Source organism: Triturus cristatus, chromosome 8 (assembly GCF_964204655.1).
Source record: "Triturus cristatus chromosome 8, aTriCri1.1, whole genome shotgun sequence".
Classification (NCBI taxonomy): domain Eukaryota; kingdom Metazoa; phylum Chordata; class Amphibia; order Caudata; family Salamandridae; genus Triturus; species Triturus cristatus.
In genome coordinates this window covers 1,457,507,630-1,457,527,619 of record NC_140591.1, presented here as the reverse complement: position 1 = coordinate 1,457,527,619, position 19,990 = coordinate 1,457,507,630, and the positions used below count along the sequence as shown (strand labels likewise).

Genomic DNA, 19,990 nt, shown 5'->3' with positions numbered 1-19,990 from the left:
ATGGCCTTCATTTACCTTGGAAGGCCGAATGCCACCTTATAAAAATCATCCGACTCCAAGGTCATAATATAGGTAGAGGTGGGTGAAACTCGCGGGGTTTTATGTTGCAGGATTATGTAACTCTGCGAGCTTCTGTGAACGGGCAGAAATCGGCACGTCACGCTGCTCCCGCTGATTTTTAGTACCAGGAGCTTGTTCCACTCTGCAAAATCAGCACGAACAGCAAAACGCAGCACGCCAGAAGACGCTGGTTTTTTGCTGCCACTTGAGTAGATTTTTTACTGGAGTGGCAGGTTTCTCACTGCAAATGGTTGCGACCGCATGCATTGGGAAATCTCAATGGGTGCCCTCCTAATTCCTCAAAATCGAGCTAGGGGGTGCAATTTCTCACTCACGCTTGCCAACTTACCACTGGTAAGCTGCACGCAAGAAAAATCTCCGCCACTCAGTGGGTGGAGGAATTTGGCTGGAACTTCACATTACATGCATAACGCGGAATGAGCAAAACTCTGCCAACTCCATAGTTAAACAACGCATAAACAAATACTAGACTATACTTTTTGGATCTTTAGAAGAAGGATGCGAAAAATCCCTAGTTATGTAGTTAATAATGGCAAATTTCAGAAAAACACCTGATGCTTGGTTCAAAACGCATCCTGTCTGTCAAGGCAGAGAATGTTGAAATTGTTCTGTGCAAATTGAAGCTAACGATAGTCACTGATTGAAATTTTAAAGTTTTGTTTACATTTCATGAACAGAAAGTTGATTAAACAATGTGAAACAGTAAATTTGTGCATACCGTGGCCTCATAACATGCTGTGATTTTTTTTGTATCAGCTGTCGGTTTAGGCTCTTGGTGCTTTCACATGACCCTTCAGTATGAAATGCAGGTAGGTTTCGTCTCATCACTTATATTTATGAAGATGTACTGTTACCGTTTTACCTATTCTTTTTATTAAATCATTGCTAAAATTGCTTATGAAAGAAATTCTATGTGCAATCACACCATCAGGAAACCAGTTTCCATTGAATTTGTTTTCATGCATTCCTTCTCTTCACAGCATCATGTTTCCAATAAGACTGGTTCATCCAGTCCTTTTTAGGTCTCGCTTAGGCAGCGCTTGCACTGTCTGTTCGAAACCTGCTGTATCTAGGATATGGGCTTGAAAAAAACGCCCATCTTTTTCATTGGTTCCTGTTGTTGTCCTTTAGAAATGCTGACTTTTCATTGATGATTACACTTAGTAGTTCCTCCTTTTTGGAATTTTGTATCTTCCCATGCGGACAGGCCCTCTTGCATGTGTTCTTACTGTTCAGTTTATTTATACCTCAGAACTCTTTTTTTAAAAAAAAATAATTATTTTTTGGTTGGGCTGCGTCTTGGCTCCTTAAGTGTTCTGTTTACTTGTGCAATGAAACTTAATTTGCTTGCAGTCCCATTGCTTCATTTGCTTGGTTCCTTGATCTCCCCATGCAGCCCTCTCACCCCTCCCTCAACCCTGCACCACCACTGCGAGGTCACTGCTGTTTTGCTCACGACACAGCTTGCCCAGGCTTCCCCCTCAACCGTCCCCCAACACTGCTCCAGGCCCCCACACCCACCTCAGAGGTTTGCTCACAACACTGCTTGCCCGCCTCGAGCATTGAATTCCTGTTATTTTACAGTTCTAGCTTTTATTTATATAGCCACCTAGCCATGCACTCGGGGGAAATTAAACAATCGTGATGACACCAGAATTGAACATAGATCCCCCAGCTCCTCAGTTGGCAGCTCGCACCCTTTCCTTGGTCATGTTGCAAGGTGCAGTATCATGTGGCCAAAAGAGGTACCATGGGACACCTAGTTATAGACTGTGGTAATGCACACTCACACACTGCTTGTTTACTGCTGGGATATTTTTTGTAAAACAAATAAATCTAACAAACTTTTTTTAATAATGGTACTGGCAGGTTTGTCTTGTGCATTATGACAAGATCGTCAAGCATGCATCCTATTTCCATTAAAAATAAAGTACAATTTTTGTTAAACAGATCTATCCAGGTTTAGATGCCAGGACTTTCTCTAGCTCACATCTGTTATCCAATTGGGGCACTGTTGACGTCACTACACTTTTTACTGCCCACTAATCAAGAAGTTAACATGCAAGCGATTAAAGTGGTAACTTCTTCGTGCAGTTTCTTTAATTGTTCTCCTTCTGTAGTGACAGGTTCATCTTCGTATTCTCAGACTCTGAAAGGCAATTGGGGGTATTTCGCCTCAACGCCCTATTGTAAAAGGAATCATACCACAACATTTGTATGTTGGGGAATTGTTAGCACAGGTTTTCTTTCCGAGGGCTTCGCCTGGTCTCGAAGGCAGCTGAGGTGTCATTGTTTGTTCGAAGTGCAGATTTCAAGACACTGACCTGTAGAAGTAAGCTGCTAATTCTTCTGTTCTTTGTTCCACATTGAATGGTTTTCACAGTGGCTAAGAGTTGCATAAAAAGTTGTAATTAGTTTATTTTATCACAACTTCAAAGAACACTGGGCTGAATGCCTTGCAACTCCGTCTACCTGGGAATGCCTCACTACCTGTTCAAACGTCTCCAGCTGGTTCAGAACCAGGCAGCGCGACTGATTTTCCATCAACCGAAATGGCACTCTGCCTCCCCACTGCTAAGAAAACTACATTGGCTTCTAATTGCTCAGCGGTGCGTTTTCAAGACGGGCTGCCTTATCTTTAAATCTTTGCATGGCATCAGCCCTGAGTTCATCAACAATTTGATACTCAGGTATTCCCCTACACGTGCCCTAAGGTCCGCTCACCAATGTCTCCTTACCATCCCGGACTTTAAAATGGTACGCCTAGGAGGACGCAGATTTACCATTCTTGCTCCCAAATTGTGGAATACTCTTCCACTTGAAATTCGATCCTGCACTAATCTTCTCCAATTTAGAAAACTCCTGAAAACCTGGCTGTTTAATCAGGGTTAGTCTCTGCCTCAAATGTTAACTTTGAACCCTAGCGCCATGAAGCCAATCAGCGTACGAGCGCTTTACAAATTTCCATTAACATTAACATCTCTTGCAGCACTTGATTTGATTCAGAGCTTAAAAATGGCAGCACAAAATCATAACACGGCATACTTAAAGCAGTGCGTGTGATCTGTTAGGGCAGGCAGTTCCATCTGTCCTGAGGTGCTGTTGTGGTGAGGAGAGGAGGGCTTGGAGACCGTTTCAAAACCAAGAAGCCAAGATATCTTGCTCCAGGGCAGCATAGTCCTACAGCACCACGAAATGCTGCACCAAACATTACTGTGAGCTACAGCATTTGCCAGCAACAAACGCCGCACGGCATTTAACTCGAAAACAAAAGGATCCCTCAGTAATCATGTCTTTTCATTGCTACCCATGATTATCTCTAATATTGTACTGAATTGCAGATGCAAAAACCTAAATTACTTTTCATATTTGTTTTTATTTTCAAATAAATACACATATACATGTACGACGATGTGTTCAGATTTAAAGCCAAGCATTGTAAGAATTACTAAACGAGCATATGCAATGCAATAGGTCTCGCATTACTGAAAGTTTTAGCTATTTGCGTTGCATATGATAAAGTTTGTTACAGATTTGTTTGTCAGAAAATATCCCATGCAGTAGCATAAGTAATAAAATTCACGAAGCAAGAATATATTGCAGTCCCACAGGCTGTTACTATGTGTCACTGTGGAGTTGTAAAGGAACCATTATTAGCCATATAAGGTACTGCATCTTTAATGCAATTATAAAGAGTAAGATTGCAGCTGAGCACGATTTCATTTGTTTTTATTGGCTGTGAGAATTGTGTTAGCTTGAGTTTAAAAAAAAAAGCACCATTGTTGTTTATTTTAATAGGGCACTTTTTAAACGCAAGGTAATAATCTCACTTTCAATAAAAACAAATTGAAACATATGCTCAGCGGCCATCTTTCTCTTTATAATTGTATTATGGTTGCAGTGCCTTACATTGCTAAGAGAGGTCCTTTTACAACTCCACAGGGACACCTAGTAACAGCCTATAGTACTATACCCTTACCTTTTTTCCTGTATTTTCTTTTATTGCTTATGCTACTGTTGGGATATTTGACAAAAAATAAAAATCAAGTAAACTTCATTTGCAACACCAATAGGTCAAACATTCAGTAATGCAGCGCTTGTTGCATTGCAAATGCTTGTTTTAGGTCCAGCCTAGAAGACAACAAATGCTCTGTCTGTTGCAAGATATATTGTGGACTTAAATAGAACATACAGTGACTTGGAATCCACCCATTGGTTACAATTTATTGCCCTTCCTGTCACTCCCATTTGCCTGCTTCTTAATTGTTTCCTAGCTTGTTTGGCCCTCCCTTGGAGCACACCATCTATTTAGATTGCCTGGCTTCTGTGCTTCCACTTTCTTTCTTTTGAGTTAAGCACTCCATCAGTGGTCCAGTTTTTTTCAGCTGTCTCCCTTGTGCACTTCTCTCTCTGTGCACTCCATGCTGTTCTCTGTCGCATGTTTTTTACTTTGCCCCCACTTCTACCTCGCCTGCTTCATATTGCTGTCTCACCTGTTACTTCTCCTCCCTACCCCAGCTCTGTGTCCCTTCCCCCTCAAACATGCCCTCCTTCTCTCTCTCATCCATTGCTTCTCCTCCGCACTCCGCCCTTCTTTTGTCGCCCTCCTACCTCCATTGCTTTATTCCACCCTGCCCTCTGTCTTGCTTCCCTCCCCCCATACTTCACAAAAATACTTTAAAGCTACTTAGTGTTTTTCTATTTACTAATCCACCTCTGTAAATAAAAAAGTTGTGGCATTTTGTAGGTGCACCTACGCGTGGTTCGCATGCTTACAAAAAGACACAACAACTGTTTCCTAGTGCTTTTTTTACTTTGTTTTTTGCCGTGGTACACACCATCGGGATGCTGTACTGCAAGACTAAAAACCAGTGACAAAGCCAGCAGGTCTCATAGGCATACCTATTAGCTTTGATGAAATGACCGGCTACCGTGTCGGGATCTCTACTGCCCTGGTACAGTGTATTCTTGTTTCTTTTCACAGGAGAAAACACACACTCACACACTCACTCTCACACACACACACTCTCTCACTCAGAGTACCTTTCCTTATGTCCCTGTCCATGGAGCCGGACACCTTTGAATGCTACATCTATAATACCCTGCATTTTGGGTCCATCTTGCAACCTTAGGAGTTATCGGATTTCTGTACATGGTAATAAAAAGTAAGCAATCCCCTTTTTTGATAGGGCTCTGTTTTTTTGTGTGGGAGCACAACATTACTTGTAGTTTGGTCTTTTGGCGTGGGCTCCTTCAACAGAGTCATTACCAAGGGACCCACTGGATGTGGCTCGACTGAAGGTACTCCGGAATTGGTCTTAAAATTTAAATTCTTCCAAATACCAAGAACAAGTTCTTAAATGTGAACTGCTCAAAAGTGCCAGTTCTCTGATCTTGCTTCAGGGTTCGAGAACCATGGTGGTATATTATGGAGTGGTGTGTCCACAAATGGTTCTTGCATCCTTTCAGGGACATTCTACTGAGGTTATCTCAAAAGCTTAATAATTATCTTGGCATTGGCATAAGGAGAGAAAATTAATATCATTGAAGAACTTGGGTCACCTCAATTCCTAGTCCTCAACAGCACCTTTACCAGAAAAGGTAATTTATATTTTTTATTGAGCATAACTACAACCCCTGGGAGGGTTTCTTGGTGCTGTAAAAGGAAATTAAGAAAACATTGAGTATTAGGTCAGTTCTACTGTTTAAATTCTTCCCATCCTACAGACCAGTGCAGGTAAGTGTGGTTTAATTGACTTTTTCACTTGTTAGCCACAGTTCACATGTCCCATTCAGGCTGAATATTGTTTCAGCAGTTTTAGCCCATAAATCATTAGAACCCCTGATGTTCAGGCAGGCTGATCTGATGTCATGGAAGTTTACTTGTTCCATTACCGGTCAGCTCTGTCCATCGTGGCAGTAGCGCAGTAGCTTCAGACTTCCTGAGACCAGTGCCATTTTTTGAAAAGGATAAAAAGGTCATGCTCAAGCAACCCTTTTTAGGTCTCGTCTGAGCCAGCGCATGCGCTGCTCTGCTAGACATTTAGTAAGTGGCTTTTGAAAGTGCCACCACAGGCTTTTGGTGGCCTCAAGCTTGCGTGCACGCGCACCGCCGCCATCTGTCTTTCCTCCGTCACACAACTCCTGCTTCTCCCCCTCCCCCACCACAGATCGCTTCTCGCGGTCGCTTGCGCGCGCAGCCAATGCTTGCATCGCTCGCCGCGCTTGATCGTGATCACTTTCACTTTCGCGGCCGTGACACTTTCACGGCCGTGCGGCCAATGCTTATTTTTAAAGCCGCCAAGTTGACTGTACTTTACATAAGCGCATACTGTCGATTGTGATTGGCTGCCAGATAAGCACATCAGGATTAGACTTTTAGCTTTAGTCTTGAAGTCTGCTGCCGAGTCCGACTTCTAGATCATTCTAATACTAGCTCAACACCGGAAAGCCGGTGATCCTGCTCTCCACAGATTATAATGCATCTGCACAATTAATGATGAATTGTTTTTTCTTTTTTTATAAAACAATGTTCTTAATCATGCAGTGTTGCAGGTCTGTAGACAACACGACACTGGAATTACTAACTCATTTATGTGCTAGACAGATGGAAAAACACTAGACGCCTCATACTCTGCCCGCGTGTCTAATCCACTCAATACCTTTTAATGGATGGAAGTGGGAGTCACTCCCTCGACACCTCCCCACCCGATCGGTGTGCGGAAATAAAGCCACGTCATTCATTCTAATTCAGAATTAATTATAACTATTCTTTATGGCCGGGCCCTCTCAAATGCAACTACATCGTGTTTACAAAACGTACGTTTAGAAAAATGAGTCTCTACATTGAGGAAGTTAGAACCGTGCCTGCTTGGGCCAGGAAAACATATTAGAGACTTTATTTAATATGTGGTGCATCCTAGGACCCCAAACCCCACTGGTCATCTTGTGCCATGCCCCTCCCCCTTAGTGCCTCCTGACGCTGCGCCACACCTCCTTTGGTCACTAACTGACACCATGCCGCTGACACCACCACCACCCTCCCCCAAATTGGTGTCTTCTGACGCCATATAACCGCCCTCCCATTGGTCACCTTCTAAAGCCAATCTACCCACTTTTGTTACCCTCTGACGAAACGCTTCCCCTACCAGGACAATGGCTGGAGTTTGTGAACCAAACCTCACAGTCGGCCGTGCTCTCTTTATTCGTCTGACTGCCTCCGTGCATTTAACTGCAACTTCTCCTGCGGGGAGCTCCTTTTCTAATTTATTCTCAGGATTGAGCGGTCTCCTGCAGAGGATTGTTTCTCCTTAATGGCGCTCATTTGCCTGCCATCACAGTGCAAATGTGGCTGAAAACACAGCTAATTGAGTCTTCGTTAAAAATGCAACACGTTCACACCATTTCTTAACAATTTGCAAACGGGTACGCTGCCAGGGGTAGGCTTGAGCAATGTCGATCTCAGGGCGGGATGGAAAGAGACCGAGGCAACGTGGTTTAGTGGGTGCCACAAGCACGAGTGTGTGCTGCGAAAAAGAGCAGACTGCTCTCCCAAGCGCGCGCGCCTCGCTCCGTCTTGCTCGCACTTCTTGTTTTCTAAGGTTACTGGTTTAATCTCACATATTGTGCTGATTAAAGAAGAATACGAAATATACAGGAACTCAAATAAGTTTATTGCTCGTAGAAATTGGGGTGGGTATGAAAAAACCCCCACCTTTTTATGATTTTTTTTTTTTCTTTCTCATTGGACTTTGGGAATGTCAAACAGCTTGCCCATGTTAAGTCTGATTGCTAAAAAATACTCCCTAGCTATTATTATACCATTAAGTTGTGTGTGAGCCACAAGCCACTCGAGGGACCGTGTGGCTGCAATGTTCATTATCTGGACAGCTTCTCTACGTCTGTAGCAAGCTTTTCCTGAAAGGTATCAGAAATAACAGGGACAGAGGCGATGCCAGTCTTGCCCTGCAGCGGGGCACAGCTTTGTAGTAAACAGCCCTGCCCAAAAAACGCCTGGCGCTTGGCCGGCACCAAGGTGCCTCTGCACTAAGAGCACGTGGCTTGTTTTGCTTCTGTTACGTCAGGCAGTGTCAAACGCCGCGTACCACAAGACTGATTTGCATATGGCTGGGTTCAAACTGGAATGGCATGGTGAGCAAAAAAACGATGGATTTAGGCCCAGATCTCTGTACTGGGGTGAATGTATGACATTGTTCTGCATTCTGTCCATCAATAGTTTTTTTTGCATTTGTCACCCCGAGTGGGACGGGTTTGCTCAGACGTGAGTCCCGTGCTCTCCATGCCACTGGAATCAAGCTATCCTGGCTGAAGAGGGGTGAAACCCCGAAACCGGTCCTAGGATGCTTGTTTCCAGTCCAGGGAGGACCTGGCCTGGCAGTTTGGGCTGGACTGTTCCCATTGGGCACAGGGTCAAGACTGATTTGCATATGGCTGGGTTCAAACTAGAATGGCATGGTGAGCAAAAAAACGATGGATTTAGGCCCAGATCTCTGTACTAGGGTTAATGTACGACATTGTTCTGCATTCTGTCCATCAATAGTTCTTTTTGCATTTGCCGCGTACCACAAGGCCGGAAGCAGAGAATTAAGTAAACACACTCGCAAGGACATGGTTGTACTCAAGGTATGTAATGATGAGCAACGGATCATTCTTAGGTAAAGATGCAGGGACCACTCGCTAAGCAGTTTACCGTGGCTAATGGCTCCCTTAACACCTGCCAGCTTTACACACAAAAATACAGACTATCATCAAACCGATTTACAACTGCTTACACGCACGAGTAAAGTATGCAAAAGGCGTGAAGGTGGAGGAGCAATAAGTGGTGTGCCTCGGGCCACAAACTTGTGAGTTTTGTTTGTGACAATCCACCTCCTCGTATCTGATCCTTTCCCAGGCTGTGTAGGGTCGGGGGGGTTTTACGCCAGCAAAGCTTATATTTTCTCCGTCATCAGTGAAAAGGTTCACGGGCTACCTCTAATGTTTTCCAGACATGTCGGGGAAGGGCTTCGTCTACAGGGAAAAGGGAATTCCCCTTGGAGGAAAAAAGAAAGAAAGCATTGTGTTTTTAAACATTGCGTAATTACGCACTACGTACAATTTTATACCGGGAAATGTCAAATGGTAATCCTTGCACATGCCACTGCAAGAGTATTTCTTAGAACCGTGTGGCCAGTTTTTCAGGCACACTGATTGGAATGCTTTTGAGTTGCAACAAGAATGTACATTAGTTCAAGCGAAGGTGTAAAACGTTTGCATGGACTTTTAGACTGTTTTTGTGAATAAGACATAGTGTTGTTTGTGGGCAGGCAGAACTACAGCACTTAAATCTAGACTTTCGCATGTGACCAAACTGTGTGATCTGGGTAAAACAGCTTCAACTTTCTGTGGCGCAATTCTCCAATCTGCCACAAATTGTGACCACATTCCTGCCTTCTGGGTACAGTACGGAAAGCTGGTATACACTATTCATTCATAGAAACCAGTTACATAGTATGGGCAACAACAATAGACGTTTTTGTACACTTACAAGTCCTGGCAAAGACAATAGATCTAGCTTTTGGAAGCTATTAGCTTTGCCAAGGGTCTTCAGATGAGCTGTGTACAGCATCCCCGACGCTGTGCAGTCTAGTTAAAGTCAATAAAAGGAGCTATGATGTGGCAGCCACATCATTTTGAAGGTTCTCTTATCATGCTTTGGCACAACTACAAAATGACGCAAGCTCTTTTTTAAAATACTAACTTGGATCGTTAAACAGAAAAACAAGCATTGGCATAGCCAATGGGTCTCGCCTTTGGGACCTTATAAGTGTTTAGCCATGCAACAGTTGACGTTGTGGCACCAAAGATATTGTGCTGCATAACTAAATACTTATAAGGTCCCAAAAGCGAGACCTATTGGCTATGCCAATGCTTGTTCTGTTTTTTCATTTTCTCACAGTTCCATGGCAGCCTGGAGATTTGTCTTCCCATGTACTTTAAGTCTTACTTTACTTCTCTCTTTGAGTAGACCCTCCACAACCAGGATCCTGCGAAGGACCATCACTTTTACTTGGATGATCTGAAAATACCCTTCTCTTCCTTGCAGGATTTTTGGGACTATTTGAGGTCGTTTTTCCCAAGAAGAAGGCGTCTATAGAAGGCTTGTTTGGACACCGCAAAATTGAGTGCTATTCAATGAAATGTTATTATGTTATTCTCCTCCTTTTGGATAATCCTTGAATTTGTGGTCATGGCCAGGGCGGCTTCTGGTCAATCCAGCGTCCCGTTCACCTTGTCTGCTACATGGCCCAGTTAACACACTTTTTGTAAATATTCAGATTCAAACATAAGATCCTAGTGAGATGCTATCTGCTTGCTGTATCATCTCGGTTTCTTTGTCATTATGCTGTATGTATAGAGGAAGGAGCTGAACATAGTGTTAAGTACAAAGGTATTACCTCATTACTCTTGTATTAGCAGTCAGTGACATCACCTCTTACAAAACCAGACTACCTTTTGTCTGGGCTTTTGTCCTGTCCCATGGGATGGAGAGTTGAACTCGAGCTCTAGAAGTCAACAAGGGTGTGTGCACTGAGCCAGGACTTGGCACTAGGTCCAGGCGCATATGTACCCACGCTTATTCATCAAAGGGAAGGTCCGATGCTGTCCAAAACACCACGCCAGACTCATCCTAGACGTCCCCAGAAGTGCTCACATCACTCCCTACCTCACTGTACTACACTGGCACGTTGCAAATTCCTACTGCTTATCCAGGCCTACTAAGCCCTCCACAACACCGAGCCAGCGTACCTCAATGACTGACTCCAACTCTACCAACCCTCCAGACAGGTACGCTCCACCTCTTCCTCCCTGGCACAAACCCCCCGCCTCTGCAGAAGAAAGACAGGAGGTCACCCATTCCCCTTCAACGCTGCCAAAAACTGGAATGAACTTCCTCTACACATCCGGACTGCCACTCCACTTCTCAACTTCAGCAAGAAACTGAAACTGAAGACTTGGGGCCCCATTATGTAAAGTGTGCATTTTCCCCGTTTACGCCTGGTGCACATTAAAACGGGTGCGCCGGGTGCAAACTAAGAAAGTGCGCCCTATTACATGAATTGCGCTGCCCCCAGGGTAGCGCATTCACATCAAAAATGGACCGGCTACCGTGAAGCCGCTCTGCGTTTCACAGTACAGGCAGCAACCCGCCTGCACTCTTAAGGGGGATTAGAGATCCCCTTGCAGGCGGGTGCAGTGAGTGACTGCACCCACCTGCAAGGGGATGTCTAAGGAGTCCATGGGACTCACTCCTGAGGGCTGCCATCAGGTGGCGCACTAACAGTGTGCCACCGTCTAGGTTTTGGCAGCTTTTTTACCTCTCTGCCCGCCTCAATAATACGGTGCAGATGCAAAGGTAGTCTCTCATTTGCATGGGATCACGCCCTCATTCAAATGAGGGAACGCAGGTGCTTTATGTGCAGCAGTGCCAACAGCTTTACAGAAGGGGATGCACAAGTGTCTACTGCCCTTTCTGTAATCCCAAAGTGCCCCGGGGGTGTGCAAAGTCGGTGCAAATGCCCGTGCGCCCAGGGACACTTCCATAATACAGCCCCAGGTTGTTCAACTAAGAGCACCAGCAGTGCTGTGCCCCTGCTCCAGAGGCTGGATACCTTCGCGGGTGATTAGCTGTGCAATACAAATCAACATAACCAAGTGTTCTGATTTCCGAACTGGTAGATGGATATCGCACTAAGATGCTGTTTCAAAAGGGCAGATGAAAACAAAATGGTAGAATGCTTCAATTAATCTCAGCTTTGATAAATTACTCGGGATTCATTCCAGTCCATGATTTGTTTTCCTACCATGCCACCTCATATAGGAATTAGCCATATGCAAATCAGCCTTGATCCTGCTCCAATAGGAACAGTCCAGCTTCAACTCGAGGCCAGGTGCCCTCTGAACCGGAACACAAGCAACCCCAGACTGGTTTTGGCCTATTTGGTTCTTATTAATAGAGTGCAGCTTGGTGCCAGTGGCGACACAGTGAGCATAGAAACCACGTATTGGCATACTCATCGCAGTTAGGACATTGTACTGAGAAAAATAACAAAGTGATGGCGGAATACTTGAATTAATCTCAGCCTCCGGTAACTACTCCTGGCCGCATTTCCAGCCCATATTTTTCTGTGCACCATGTCACCTCAGACAGGAACTAGCCATATACAAATCGACCTTGATCCTGCTCCAGTGGGAACTCTCCAGCTTGAACTACTAAAACAGGGCCCCTCAGAACAGGAAGCAACCCCAAACCTGTTATGGCCTGTTTGGGCCACAAAAGTAGGGTGCAAATTTGTTCCAGTGGCGCAGTGAGCACGGGACGAACTTCTCCACAGGATTGACTGTTCCTTGAGCATCCGGGTCAGTACAGATTTGCACAATGTCAACCTTTGTTTTGATTCACACATTTAGCAAAAAACGATGGGTTGCAATGCTACCCAGGTGATTGCCAGTGGTTGCACTATTTGCCAGCATTTCTCCCATTACCTTTTGTGTTTGATGTAATGCCCTAAGTGGCCAAGGGGAAGCCCAGACCTGGACCCCTTGCTCAGTCCACCACAGGATCCAAGCTATACAGCACTGAAGAGACTGAAACTGTCTGTGGTTGCTTGTGTTCACTTCTGGAGGGGGGCCTCGCATGGCATTTCAGGTTGGACTGTTCCCATGAGGAGCATCGGTCAGTGCAGATGTGGATAAGATGGGTTTATGTCTAGAGTGGCACATTAGGCGATTAACCATTTGTTGAAATGCTATCCAAACCATTGCCAGTGGTTCGACTGTTTGCAAGCATCTGATGCGCTCTTGATTTTGTTACATGGTTCTTTTACCAGCAGTTATTTTAGAAGCTCTTTCTCAGATGTCTGGTTCCTCAGGGTGGATCCCACCCATGACCTTGATTAAAGCAGCAGTTCACTTGTGTATGAAAATGTGATATACTGCCACACTCGCCTGATTACTCAATGCATTTGCTGTTTTTCTGTCCCTATTTTGCTTCGTTTATTTTTGCATGTCTACTCCTTATGTCCTTTCATTTGAAGTATTGTATGTATTGCTTTATTTGGAAACAACCAATAAAATACTTTTGAAATTGAAAGCAGCAGTTCACGATGTAATTCAATTGAAAAAAAACCCTAAAGCCATGCAAAGAGGCATCATCAAAAACAATTTCCGCATATTCTATAAATTACGGAGATGAAAAATATTGGGGACACCGGTTCCTGAAGGCAATCTGTTCTTAAGAATTGGCAGATAAATTTAGACTGCACCACGGCAATGAGACTACCAATGACATACAAAAGCAACACTTGCGTGGGAGATTAGATGCTGCTGTGATGTCGTTATACATGAGTAGTTGACTGGCCTCTAGGTCCTAGTCGGACGTACTAAAATCATTTGGGGTCTGGGTGGACGCAAGTCCATTGTAAGGGTCCAGTATATGTGTTGTGGTTTAGTTCTTCGTGCCTGGGCTTGAACCCGAACTCTCCTCCCCACCTTAAATTAGAGCAGCAGGTTTGTGCACGAATTAGTAGGAATCGGGGTAGTGGAGTTTTCATCTCTTAACATGTCTTATCCATGACCTTTGTAAAACTCCGTGGGATCCATCTCTTCACTTTACGACCCTTCCAACTTTGCAGATTAAGCATGCACATACAAAGGTGTACATGAAATGTACAACTTATTAAAGTTGCATAAATATTGCATCATGCTTGATATCCAAACAAATATAAACTAAGGGTAAAATCAGCAAAACTGTTAACATTGGTTTTAAGAAGGCAAAGATAGATTCATTTCTAGCAAACACATTCTGGAGAGTAGAATGTGGTCGTGGGTTTTAAAGTCCACCACACAGTAGGATTTGGGGGTCTTTCTTCTCGTTTGTTCTGAAAGTTTCAAAGAGTTTGACAAAGCACTGCCAATGCCTATGGGGTATATCACGAGGTTTAATCAACCAAAAATAATGTTATTTTCTTGCCATTATTGGTGGAGCCTCGCCCGCTCTACTATGTCACCGTGTATGATCCTGTCATACATGTTAGACAGTGAGGGGTCCATGTCTGAGGGTCCAGTGGGAAGATGCACGGGTTGGAAGTACATGTTCTGCACCAAACCTCTAATGAAGGGATGCAAGGATGTACGGTTGTGTAGTCTGGAAAACAAAATATAATGGGAAACTATCATAGAATCATTTTAATACCTCTGGATTTGACGTGCAGTTGTGGAAACAATCTTGTTCTGTAGTAGGGGATCTCTGTGTATAGTCATAATCTATGAATAATCCCCGCCCATGTGCGGGGACCCCGGAGCAATCAGAAATATCTCTTAAGCTGTCCCGCATTTGCAAACCTGCAAAGACACTTAAGAGACAGACAAAATAATACAGCCTAATCACAACAAGGCTGCACTGGCCAGTACTTCCTCTGAAGGGAACACAAAAGCCAAAATAAAGTTTAAATGTCATTTTTATTCACATCTGACATCCTCCTTTATTACCACACACTCCCTTCACCAAAATCCCTTTAAACAATAGAGAGGAAGGGGTGGACAGACAAGCCCTATAGGCTGTCATTATGTGTCTGCTAAAGGGATACCGTGCCTTTAAGAAACTCTCCAGAGACCCCCGGTATCCCAGGATGCACAGCCAACACAAGTTACTTTCAGTTCTTTTTTCCGGCTCCTGCTAGCAGGACCCTGGAGCTTGAGCTCTACCCTTTTGGGTGGTTTATTTGATTAAAATTGGATTTTTTGGATAAATAGTGTTTTCATTCGACGTCTAGAGCCTTTGTCTACTACTGCCTGCAATCTGGAGCAGTTTTGGCCCACTCTTAGCATGGCTTTGTTCGATAACTGCCCTGAGTGTGGGAGGAAAAAGGCCAAGACGGACCCACATGATGTTTGTATCCTCTGCTTGTCGCCCTCACATGTCCCAGCTACATGTGCCATCTGTAAAACCTTTTCAAAGAGGACCCTGAGGGACAGGGAGAAGATTCGCCTTCAGGGACAGGAGCAGCAGAGGACCGGTGGGACTTCGGGGCATGGAGGATCTCATTCTCCCTCCTCCGCCCATGCTTCAGCCCCTGGAGGGACCTCCGGGCAGAGCAGGAAGCAGAAACGGCGCCTACCGGCTGTAGGTCGCGTTCGACGTCGGCGACGGCGAGGGAGAGGGCACCGGTATGTTCACCGTCGATCCAGGGCTCTGGGTCGCGGCAGCCTCGGCGTTCGACGTCGAGAGAGGGGCCGGCGAGACCCGGGATCGGGTCTCCGTCGCAGGTGTCACGGTCGACAACCCATCGACGTCGTACCGAGCCCCATGGAAGACTTCACTCGCCACCTTCGCCGTCGACCCACGGCTCGATGCTGACGGAGTCGACGCCGAGATCCCGGCGCCCGCCGTCCAGGCGGAGACGATCGCTGTCGAGGCACAGGTCGCCGTCGAGGCACAGGTCGCCGTCGAGGCACCGGACGTCGACGTCGAGACACCAGCGTTCGACGTCGAAGCACCAGAAGTCGACGTCGAGGCAGAAGTCGACGCCGCGGCGACGGAGGTCGAGGTGTGGTTCGACGTCACGGAGGCGTGGTTCGACATCACGGAGGCGTGGTTCGACGTCACGGAGGCATGGTTCGACGTCGAGGAGGCATGGTTCGACGTCGAGAGGACGCTCGACTGCGAGACGGCGTTCGACGTCGAGGGCTAAGAGACGCCGGACGAGGTCGACGTACAGTTCGACGTCACGGACATCGGGGAACACGTCCTCCGTGATTACGATCTCCAGTCGGGGATCGGGGAGACGCGGACGTTCCCCGTCGGTGGCTTCCACGCGGGACAGGCCCGCGCTGCGTACAGCAGCCGCCTCTGCCTCCTGCGCCCGATCTTCCACCGGCTCCTCCACCGGTGCCTGATCTTCCTCCTCCTCCTCCTCCTCCTCCTCTTCCTCCTCCCCCTCTGCCCGTGCCTCAGCTGCCTACATCTCCACCGCCTCCGCCCCCGAGGGTTCCTCACAGGCAGAGATCTCGCTCTCGCCCTCGTAGGCGATCACGGAGTAGGCGCAGATCGTCCACTCGCTCTGGACATGGACGACGGAGGTATCGGTCTCGTTCCAGAGGCTCGAGGGGCACGAACTCTTCTGGGACTGGACGGTTTTCGCCCTCGCTGTCGGAGACGCCTCCTACCCGCGTCTCGCCGGTGGATGACATTGCCACGTTCCAGGAGGTGCTGATGAGAGCGGCGGCGAAGTTGGGGATATCAGTCACTACCCCTATTCCCACTACTTCTGTGATCTTTGAAACTTTGCATAAGGCTCATCTGTCGCGCCCCCTCCTCCCGTTGGTTCCGGGGTTGGAGGAACCTGCAATGGAGGTGTTCTTGACGCCGGCCGTGGTGAAACCGGCGCCCTCGAGACTGCTAAAAAAGTACAGGGCTCCTGACTCGGACCCGGCGTTCCTCAGGGTGGATCCTCCACCGGACTCTGTTATCGTGGCGGCGGCTTGTAAACAACACTACGACTCCTTCATCCACGGCTCCGCCGGATAAGGAGAGTCGCAAAATGGACTCCTTGGGGAGGAGGATGTGCTCCACGTCGGCCACTACGATGAAGGCCGCTAGCACCTCCGCTCTGTTGGGGCGCTATGACAGGTCTCTTTGGGACTCCCTGCAATAGTTCGCTGCCTCCCTGCCTAGAGACAAGAGGGAGGACTTTCAGGAGGTGCTGAACGAGGGCATGATGGTCTCTAATCAGATCATCAGTGCGGCGGGGGATGTGTCGCTGCTGGCGGCCCATGGGTACTGCCACGGCATACACATGAGGAGGCATTCCTGGCTGCGGCTGACCCCTCTCAAGCCTGAAGCACAGCAGAAGATCGCCAACTTACCATTCTCTGGCACGACGCTGTTCGGGTCGCATGCGGATGACGAGATGGCCCGCATGAAGGCTGAGGCGGAAACTCTGAAGGCGGTGGGGCTGGAGAGGCCCAAGGAGCAGAGGAGGTCCTTCCCATCCTCAGGCAGGCGCTACGCCAAGCAGAGAGGTCAAGGGCGTCAGTCGGGCCACCAACAACAGCCCCAGCAACAACAGCAGTTCCCGAGGCAGTCCTTTCAGAAGCGCCAGAGGACAGCATCAGTCCTCGTCGGGGAACAAAGGCCCGGCCGGGTCGAAGCCCTGAAAAGTTACTTCCCCCTCATCCGTTACCCGCTCCGGTGGGGGGAAGTATTCAACACTACCTGGCAGAGTGGAGGACAATAACGCAGGACAAGTGGGTGCTGAATATTGTTTGCAATGGTTACTGTCTTCGTTTCACCAGCCCGCCTCCACAGATTCCACCAGTGCGCTCCTCCTACATGGTGAGGGAGCTCCAGCGGGAGGCAGACGTTCTGTTAAAAAAGAGGGCGATAGAAGCGGTTCCTTTGCAGCAAAAAGGAAGAGGTCTCTACTCACGGTTCTTTCTCGTAAGAAAAAAGGACAAGAACGAGTTCAGGCCTATTCTAGATCTGCGTCAAGCAAACAAGTGGATCCGCAGAGAAAAGTTCCGTATGTTGTCCCTGCATCAGATTTACCCTCCGTTGCATCGAGGAGACTGGCTGTGCGCCATAGATCTGCAGGACGCTTACTTTCATGTGCCGATCGCACCAAAGCATCGCAAGTTCCTGAGGTTTCTGGTAGGCAACAACCATTACCAGTATTCAGTACTCCCGTTTGGCCTGAAGTCTGCACCACGGACGTTCTCCAAGTGCATGGCAGTGGTCGCGGCACACCTGCGGAAGACCAAGGTGTTTGTGTATCCATACCTGGACGATTGGTTGATCAAAGCGTCCACTTACCAGGAAGCCCAGTGCCATTTCAACAGGACAGCTGCCTTGCTGCATCGCCTGGGACTGCACATCAACATGTCGAAGTCAGTGCCGATCCCTGTGCAGTGTCTCCAGTACTTGGGGGCCTCAGTCAATACCTTGAACGCAAGCGTGTGTCCTTCGGAGGAGAGACGCTTATCGATCCGTGGGAAGGCTCGGCATCTCATCTCAGCCCGCTCTCCTACGGTGAGGACGGTGTCTTCCTTACTGGGGTCGATGGCTTCTTGCATCTTTCTCACCCCCAATGCACGTCTGCATATGAGGCCTCTCCAGGAATGTCTGGAGGATCAATGAGACCAGAGGCGGGGGCGTTGGGAGGACAAGATCCAGTTGTCTCAACACGCTCGGCAGTCTCTGAAATAGTGGTGTGCCCCAGAGAATGTCTGCAAGGGGACTCCTTTTCACAAGGATATTCCGGTCCAGACCATAGTGACCGATGCGTCTCTCCAGGGCTGGGGAGCGCATTCGGGCCCTCTTCAGATTCAGGGGATATGGTCGCAGAGGGAGACGACTTACCATATCAACTTTTTGGAACTCAGAGCGGTACACTTGGCCTTGAAGGCGTTCCATCCCTCCTTCAGGACGAACTCCCTGCTGGTTCAGACGGACAATACTACGACCATGTATTACCTCAACAAGCAGGGGGGCTCACGTTCACGCACACTGTCTCGGGAGGCACAGGCGATCTGGAACTGGCTGGTGGCCAGGAACCTGACTATCACGGCGACCCATCTGCCGGGGGTGCAGAATGCCCAAGCAGACGCGCTCAGCAGGCTCGTTCAAGAGAACCACGAGTGGGTGCTAAACGACGACGTGCTAAGAGACGTCTTCGCAGAGTGGGGCACTCCGGATATAGATCTGTTCGCTACGGCAGAAAACAGCAAATGCCACGACTTCGCGTCCAGGTACTACCAACCAGGGACGCTGGGGAATGCCCTATGGATCAGCTGGTCCAACAGCTTTCTCTACGCCTTTCCACCCATTCCCCTGATCCCGGCGGTGCTGATCAAGCTGTCGCAATCCAGAGCCAGAATGATCCTGATTGCTCCGGAGTGGCCGAGGCAATGGTGGTTCACCGACCTTCTTCACCGGTCTGTTCTGCCACACAGACGCCTGCCGTGTCGGCCGGACCTTCTCACGAAGTTCGGAGGACAGATGGTTCACCCCAATCTCTCGTCCTTGAGTTTGGCAGCATGGCTCCTGAGCTAGTACAGTATGGACACTTGAACATACCTCAGGACTGTATGGAGATCTTGAAAGAGGCGAAGAGACCGTCTACGAGGACTTCCTACGCCTATAAGTGGAAGAGATTCTGCTTATGGTGCAAGGCAAAGGACTTTGACCCTACATCCTGTAAAGAAGATGTTATTTTGCCTTATCTGCTGCAGTTAGCTCAATCTGGGCTTAATTTTCAGTCTATTAAGGTTCATCTCGCAGCTCTGACTGCGTATAGGAAGGGCCCTTCTCAAACCTCATTTTTTCAAATCCCTGTGATTAAGGATTTTTTGGAGGGTTTGCGTAAGGTGTTTCCCCCTGTTAGAAGACCTTCTCCACCATGGGAATTGAATGTGGTGTTATCTAGATTGATGAGGGAGCCTTTTGAGCCTATCCATAAGGCTTCGTTGCAGCATTTGTCTTGGAAGGCTGCCTTCCTTGTGGCCATTACATCGGCCAGGAGGGTGAGTGAGATTCAGGCTCTGTGTTGTCAAGAGCCGTATACTGTTTTCCATGCTTCTAAAGTAGTGATGCGTACCCATCCTAAATTTTTGCCTAAGGTGATATCAGATTTCCATGTAAATCAAATGATAACTTTGCCTACGTTTTTTTCAGCATCCTTCCTCTCCGGCGGAGAGGTCTCTGCATTCACTTGATGTACGTAGGGTGCTGAAATTCTACCTGGATAAGACAAAAGATATCTGCAGGTCGGATCAACTGTTTGTTAATTATGGTTCGGTAAGAACTGGTTTAGCTACCTCAAAACAGTCCATTTCCAGATGGATTGTTTCC

The 19,990-nt window shown here is 47.3% G+C and overlaps 1 protein-coding gene across 2 annotated transcripts in view; it reads left to right on the top strand.

Annotated features, from left to right (window-relative positions):
• Positions 1–19,990, top strand: part of ACER3 (alkaline ceramidase 3) — a 252,810-nt gene that overhangs the window by 177,316 nt on the left and 55,504 nt on the right. For both annotated transcript variants that reach the window (XM_085623262.1, XM_085623263.1), the window contains exon 3: positions 838–890. In XM_085623262.1, the coding sequence (XP_085479388.1) occupies positions 838–890 (53 nt within the window). The remainder of the gene's footprint in view (positions 1–837; positions 891–19,990) is intronic.